The following is a 7885-nucleotide window of genomic DNA, read 5'->3' as shown; positions in this document are numbered from 1 at the left end:
TGGAGAGCTACCAATATGTGCAGTGAGTACTGGTAATGAGATCCGAGATGGTGTCAATTAAGTTAACCCGGGCAATTTGTAGCAAACGTGTGTGACCTTCGAGTTCCAGCAATGCCAATGCCCGCTTGGGCTTTTCGACTGTATGTCAATCCTATGGCACTCCGCTATTGTATCTGCGGCTAAACCTCCTTTCCAGGCTTTTGCAAATGTAGTCTACTCCCAGACCAACTTGAGGAATGTGCTGGCGCAAGGTGTTCGGTAGATATGAACCAAACTGTACAGCATTTTTTAGATCTTGTGTGCCCCAAGCCTGCCACATCTATATCCACCTCAAGATATACTACGGCCTCTTCATCAACTCAAAGATTATCGACCTCCGATCAGATTTCGACTAAGTTTAGAACCTCAGCAAGTAGCACAATTCAGTACGCTATGCCAACAACTACTGCTTTCAGGGTCTATAACGGTTCTCATCCAAATTCCACGTGCCCCGGGGCTTGCGTGCCTGTTAGCAAAACAGAGATCTCTACTCCTCGCTGGATGCTTCTGATGTATATTTTCATATTTCTTCAAGGATTTAGTATGACATATATATGGTTTTCATGATGGATCTCCGTAAAGATCAATCTAGTCTGAGTAGAACCTATTACCCTAATCAAACTTTACGACTAGTCTCCTAGCACGGAGACCTTTTCATTGTGAGCTTTAGAAACGAGTCAAATGGCATAGAGGCCCGGAACGATTGGGAAGCAGGTGCAGGGCAAAAAGAGCAAGTATCATAATATAAATGCGATGATGGAATGCATGCAGTTGTTCTGCTCGTGGTATGATGGATTAATCGATTAATTTCTTCTACTTTATCTCGCGGCTGCATAACCTAATAGTCATTGCTATCATCTCGTTTGAGGTATGTTTATTCTTATACAGCGTAGCGATAGTCAGGTCTCTCCTTGCCACCACTGACGTGGACAATTTCACCACTGCTCAGCTTCTTGTTGAGTCTTCGGTAGTACTCTCTAACTCCGAGACAAACGACCATGAACACTGCTTGGCAGCACGCTACGGTAATCAACGCAGGCTTGTAAACAGGGGCATCTTGGGCCCGGAAGGCGTTGGAGCTGATGATTCCGGCAACATTTTGTCCAAAGAAATTGAGACCCAGACGGAACGCTCTGCCCGTGGTGGTTGTTGTGTTTGATGCGATCCAGACAGGAACCAAAATACCTGGAGTGAAGGTGCCGAAGGTCAAGAGATACGTCAAGAAGTAGCCGACATGTACAGAATGTACGAGGTCAAGAGTAGCAAGGAGAATCCAGGCAATGAAAGAGACGAAGAGTGTCCCAACAGCAATATAGGCTCGTTGTTGCAGTCTGTCGGAAAAGAATGTTGTCGTGAGCTGGATGAATGCGGCCGTCAGGTTCGGTCCTACGGTGTACAGGTTGGCCTTCGACGAGGTCACTGCAATTCTCTTGACGATGGTCTGAAACTAATTAGCCTGGTCTTTCGAATTCACGCAAGTTTTGATACTTACTGGCAAGAAGTTAGAGCTCGAAGTGACGCCAACTCCATAGAGAATGGCCATAAATGTGAAAGCCCAAGTCGTCCAGTCTCTGCATTCCTTCTTCGCATCTTCCCATCTAAAGGTCTTATCCACATCTTGTGAGTCCTCCTCGAGACGCTGTCTTGCTAATGCCTTTTCCTCTTCCGTAAACCATCTTGACTTCTCGACACTGTGGGGTAGGATGAAGAATAGCAAAATGCCGACACCAACAGTAAGAGACCCTTCAATGATGAAGAGGTACTGCCATCCATGCAGAGCTTTGTTCCACTGAAAAACGGACCACGCAATGAGGCCGCTGATCGCACCAGCAATGAAACCCATCATGCCATAGATACTAGTGCGAAAGCTAAGCTCGTGGCGAGTGTAGAAGAGCGAGCAGTAGAAGATTGCGCAGGGGAAAAAGGCTGCTTCGACACATCCCATGAGAATGCGGCATGCTAGAATACCGCCAAAATTTTTGGTTGCTGAGGAGACAGTTGCCATAAGACCCCATATGCACATAATAGACGGGATAACCACGGCAGGGTTGAATCGCTTCGCCAATAACGTAAACGGTACATTCATGAGCGCATAGGGTATATAGAATAGAATGAGGAGCAGCGAAAACTGGTTGCCGACCAGGCCGAGATCCTTCTCGAGCGTGTCAGTCTTGGCATTGCCCAGGTTGGCCCGGTCGAGCGTGTGTGTTAGGTACGCCAATGCTGTTTCCATTAATGAGTTTATCTTCGTTGCGTATTGCTGGTCAGTGTTTGGAAAACCCACCGAGGCCAGGCATGAGAATGAAGTCAATCTTCCTCACAAGTCGTTTCTCCAGAGCTTTGTTAACGATGACCGGCCCTGGTTCGGAATCAGAGTCCGCCGAGGCAACATTGGCGTCGGCGTGTTTCTCCGGGTCGTTGATAATATCAAGAGCCATGATTATTGACCCCGTAAAGTAGCTGCTTGAGGCTCAAAGGAAGAGAAATACGGCCAATTCCGATAAGAGAGCAAGGAAATTGCTACACTTTAGAAGGAGGTGGGCTGTTCAAGGTCCAAGATCTGCAGATCTTGCAGGCTGCCCTCTTTATACCCTCCCAGGGCATCTGGAGCTACCCATCAGAGTGAGTCCGACAGATTGGGTCAAAGTCAACGTATGGAACTCATTCACGCGTCTCGCCCCTAGTCGCCCAGAACGTCCCAGCCGTATCTTAGCTTTGCCAAGATAATGCATCTTTAGCAAGCGGCTGACCCACGTGTCTGTTCGCCCTTGTAGTTAGAATTCTTTGCGCCATCCTATTGCTCATTCTTGGGGAACAATGGCGCAATCGCCGCTATCGCCACTGTATACGGGGCCGAAGGAGTTGTATTTTGAGGGAGTCGACATGGTATGCGACTTACAGGAAAGGAGAATCACGATTCTCCTTACAAGGGGGTCAGCTAGAGTCATGCAGGCCCACTTCCGCCCGTAAATAGGATGCCCCGTTAGTTGCAAGCCAAGAAGCCTAATGTAACCCATCTAGTTTGGAGCTCTCTAGCTCACGGCTCTAGAGTAAAGATGTAAGTCGATGTTTTTTGTCGGTTGTGCTGCTGATGACTTATCAGCTGCGTCGTTTCTTCGGAACTTCTGCCACGCCGCAAATGATATTGTTAAAGTCACACTACTAAACATGGCCAACACAGAGCCAGCAGTTCGCAGGCGCGCCCAGAGCGGCGATGAAAATATATCGACCTCGAGACCAGAAGATTCACGGGAGAATGCACTTGTCGTACGATCTCAAGCACAAAACTCTAGCTTTTGGTCGCGGTTTCGTTATCCTCTGCTTGCGGCCGGATTTGCCTTCCTACTGAGTCCGCTCACAGTACTGTGGCCGGCAGAACGCCATGTAGACCCCACCAATTACGCCGAACGGACTCGAAGGGTTCTTAAATCAACCCCGTATGATTGCTTCGTATGCTATTCTATACTGCACTTGCTGACAGCTATTCAGTCTGATTGACGGGCACAATGATCTCCCTTGGCAACTGCGTATCGAGCTTCAGAATCGTCTCTATGACGGCCGTGTTGACTTGACCAAGAGACTACTTGGCCATACGGATCTCTTGCGGATGCGAGAGGGCATGGTTGGTGGCCAATTTTGGTCGGTCTACGTGGATTGTGATTATAAAAACCAAAAGCATTTTGATGATCCTACGGTACGTTTCACATTCTTCAGTCAAAGTTGGAATCATTATACTGATATATGTAATCCAGTGGCTCGTAAGGGATACTCTTGAGCAGATTGATGTAACGTGAGCTTCTACTTCTCCTAATTAGTCAAGCCTCTCCTATACTATTGGCATGCTTCTCATTACACACAACTATTTTAAATCTTCATATTCATTCTCCCTTGTACTCAAGAGTGTGATACTAACTGAATGCGTTCTAGTCGCCGGTTTATCAATGAACACCCTAAGGATCTCCAATACTGTGATACTGCAGCATGTGCTCGCAATGCATTCAAGGCTGGACGGATTGCCAGTATGATTGGCATTGAGGGTGCACACCAGGTGGGGAGCAGCATCGCCAGTATCCGGCAGTTCTACAATTTGGGTGCGAGATACATTACCCTCACGCACAACTGGTAGGTCTCACTGTCTCTTAGAGCATTGACGCGAACGGAGCTGATGATAATGTAGTGATAATGCTTTCGCGACATCCGCCAGCACAGTTGCGGCTGGCCAGTCAGACTACGGCCTCAACGAGCTTGGTTATGAGGCAATTAGGGAGATGAATCGCTTAGGAATGATGGTAGACTTATCCCATGTCTCCCACCAGACTATGCGTGATGTACTAAGCATTGCTCGTGCACCGGTCATTTTCTCTCATTCAGGAGCATATAGTGTCGAGCCTCATCTCAGACATGTCCCCGATGACGTATTAAGATCCGTCAAGAAGAATGGAGGGATTGTCATGGCTGTCTTTGTCAACCGCTTCCTCAATATGAAGCACCCAGAAGATGCCACCATTCATGATGTTGTCGACCATATCTTTTATATTGCGGAAGTATGTGGATGGAATTGCGTCGGCGTTGGAAGTGACTTCTCAGGCACACCACACGTGCCGAAGGGCCTAGAGGACGTCTCCAAATTTCCCGACCTGGTTGAGCTCCTTATGGAACGTGGCGCAACGGACGACCAGATAAAGTTATTCGCCGGCGAGAATCTTCTCCGCGTGTGGGAAAATATTGAACGAAGGGCAAAGGAGATTCAAGCAACAGGCGAAAAGCCCGTTGAGGCGGAATGGTCGGGTCGTGAGTGGCACAGAGGCCTGAAAGATTCGCCATGGATGCTAAGAGGCAGTCGCGAAAAGGCTGTTGCCGATGGAGCTGCGGACAAGCCTTACATGTTCAATGTTGACGGCGAGGGGAAGCATAACCCAGCAGTGAAGAACGTCTAGAGGATGAAGGTTTAGTACAAGGTTAATTACATTGTTCTTCCTGATAATTCATTTAAAAACCGACAATCTCGCAGGCATTGCCGTCAATCTCTCTATTCCCTGCTTTATGAGTTGTTCATGAAGCTCTACTTATTCACATCCAGAAAACTACACTACAGAGCTTCATGAGTCAATCGCAGGTATACATCCAAATTGCATTCTGCCATTTGTTGAAATGAATTTCGCATAAGCTCTCTCACATCCGATTTACCGTACCTAGCTCTGCCGTCATTAAAGCGATAGTGACGTGCTCAAGTGGCTGGCGGGAGTTCAAGAACTAAGGCTCTTATTCCCGCTTTAGCGCGCAATAAGCGTTTTGACACGCGCCTCCCTAACCATGTTGAGCGGACTGCAGCTCTCGGACTTCCTGCGGCCTAGAATATCACGGACCGCACCAGAGACAGGGACTCTTGGCCAAGAGTCATTTTAAACAACTCAGTTAGCTGAACTACCTATCTTTCGCCCTCTTTCACGCAGACTTTGTTAGAAGTGACTTTGCTATTGTAAGCCAGGTAGGTGAATTAGAGACAGGACCCACCCTCGTTACTCGCATATCAAGGTCTCCACAGCTAGGAGCGTTCCAAAGGTCAGAGATTCCTAATCATCTCCATTCTGCTGGCACTGGTGGGACCAGGGTATTCTCTTAGTGTATCTCGTTCGATCTACCGGTGATTCTTTCATAGGCTTGAATGTCGTGATCAAAGATCCGGCCTAGACTCATTCTAAGCGGATCCTAGCTTTTCTATATTCCTGGAAGTAGAAGTCGCAAGATGCTTATAATTCAAACTTCACGGTCTTACTGCTAACTTGTCAATGCCTAGGCAGTAGATTGGTGTGCTCAAGATGGCAGTGCTGGATGTGACGCTGGGGGCGATCGCACATCCCCTCACACTCCTGAAATACCTTATTGGGCTTCCTTTGGCGCTGCTTTTCATTTACCTCATTCAGAATGAGATAGTTCGCTATCGTAGTCAAATCAAGAACCTTCCCGGGCCTCGTGGGCTGCCTGTTGTGGGAAACCTCTTTCAGGTAATTCAATTCGCCTACCGTAGCTGCAAGCCTGGCCTTCAAACTGATGACAATCTAGACTGGTAACGAGGTCCCTGCGGAGGTCTATCGAAGATGGGCTCGTACCTACGGTCCGGTATTCCAGATTCAACTGGGTAACACTCCAGCTGTGATCGTCAATTCGGCCGAAGCCGCCAAGCAACTCTTCCTCGGCCAGAGACTGGCAATGAACTCGCGTCCCACCTTCTACGTATTCCATAAGAAAGTCAGCAAGACAGTTACCAGTATCGGCACCAGTCCCTGGGACGACTCCTGCAAACGTCGTCGGAAGTTGGCCGCCGGCGCCCTCAACCGCCCCCGAGTCGAAAGCTATGCCCCGATTTTGAACTTGGAGGCGCGCGAATTTCTCAGGGACCTGTACAGTGAATGCCGCGATGGGGGCATTGAGATTGATTTCCGCCCTGCTGTCAAGCGGTTCTCGCTGAATTTGAGCCTGACATTGAATTACGGTACCCGTGTATCGAACGTCAAGTCTCTGTCAGATGATCCTTTGTTAGCAGAAATTATCTATGTCGAGTCCGAGATTTCCAAGTTCCGCGACACTGGCAAAAACTACGCCAACTATATTCCGATCCTACGATACTTTGAGCCGTTGGCTGGCTTACTAGGCTTAAATTCCACGCCCAAAAATCATGCTGCAGACATTGGACGCCGCAGATTAGCTTACAATGATGCCCTACTCAACAGACTCAAGGACGAAGTGGCAAGAGGGGAGGACAAGCCATGCATCCAGGGTGCGGTGCTGAAAGATCCAGAATCAGCCACTATAACCAGAGAAGAATTGATCAGTGTCAGTCTAAGCATGATGGCGGTAAGTCGAATTTCTCAAACCTGGTGATGCCCAATATCAGCCACAAGAGTACGATGACCAGTTGACTGATTTGCACGCAGGGTGCGGACTCGAACCAACCAACTTTGGCTTGGGCAATTTTACTACTAGCACATCGTCCAGACATCCAGGAGAAAGCCTACACTGCCATCAAAGAAGCAGGTGTTCTTGACATGCCTTCAAATGCTTACGCATCGACCAAAATCGACTATATCGACGCCCTCACGAAAGAAATTTCTCGCTTCTTCGTTGTATTGCGACTGGCGTTGCCTAAGGCTACGTACTCGGACGTAACATGGGGTAATGCAACAATTCCGGCGAATACATTGGTATTCTTGAATACATGGGCCTGCAATAGGGGCGAGTACTTCAATGCCTGAAACGTTAAGTAGTGTATTGACAGTGGCTCGCAGATCCTGAACTATTTACTCAGCCCGATGTTTTTGCTCCCGAGCGCTGGTTGGCCAATTCGACTGACCAATACGCTCATCAATTTGCCTTTGGAATCGGTGGTCGAATGTGTGTCGCGTCTCATCTTGCACAGAACGCACTTTATACTGTATTTCTGCATTTGATCGCCCGATTTCAGATCTTTCCCGCTGAGGGTAAGACGGCAAATGAGATTGATCCACTTGCTGGATTGAGGAGTCTGGCTTTTGTCGGCACTCCGAGAGGCTTCCAGGCCAGGTTTGTTCCAAGAGATGGATATAAACTAGAGAGCTGGCTAGATAAACCAGACAGCAGCATCTAGAATATCGAAGTGTATTGCTGGTCTCAATGTACCGGCCTGATAACATATAGGCCCAAGGGCAATTTAACTCTATGGCATACCTGCATAAGTACTTTTGGCTTGGTGGCTTGGTGGCTTGCATTGAAGAGCCCACAAACCAGTAATATCCGCCACACCTCAGACTGTCTAAAGCCCGATACCCATCATTTTCTGACAACCAGGAAATACCGGTTATCAGACGGG

The 7885-nt window shown here is 48.2% G+C and overlaps 2 protein-coding genes across 2 annotated transcripts; one reads left to right on the top strand and one right to left on the bottom strand.

Annotated features, from left to right (window-relative positions):
- Positions 1-919: 919 nt before the first annotated feature.
- Positions 920-2477, bottom strand: UCRPA7_975 (putative vitamin h protein; the record flags this gene model as incomplete). The annotated part of the gene is made up of 3 exons (XM_007913564.1): positions 920-1480; positions 1532-2262; positions 2324-2477. 3 exons carry the CDS (start codon positions 2475-2477, stop codon positions 920-922), a joined length of 1446 nt encoding a protein of 481 aa, XP_007911755.1.
- Positions 2478-2856: 379 nt separating this feature from the next.
- UCRPA7_974 (putative microsomal dipeptidase protein) lies at positions 2857-4976 on the top strand (the record flags this gene model as incomplete). The annotated part of the gene is made up of 6 exons (XM_007913563.1): positions 2857-2925; positions 3027-3097; positions 3529-3733; positions 3792-3829; positions 3967-4161; positions 4217-4976. The coding sequence occupies 6 exons, from the start codon at positions 2857-2859 to the stop codon at positions 4974-4976; spliced, it is 1338 nt and encodes a 445-aa protein (XP_007911754.1).
- Positions 4977-7885: the final 2909 nt, after the last annotated feature.

The sequence above is a fragment of the Phaeoacremonium minimum genome, assembly GCF_000392275.1.
Source record: "Phaeoacremonium minimum UCRPA7 unplaced genomic scaffold PA7_03_scaffold_47, whole genome shotgun sequence".
Classification (NCBI taxonomy): Eukaryota; Fungi; Ascomycota; class Sordariomycetes; order Togniniales; family Togniniaceae; genus Phaeoacremonium; species Phaeoacremonium minimum.
This window is presented reverse-complemented; position numbering and strand designations above follow the sequence as displayed.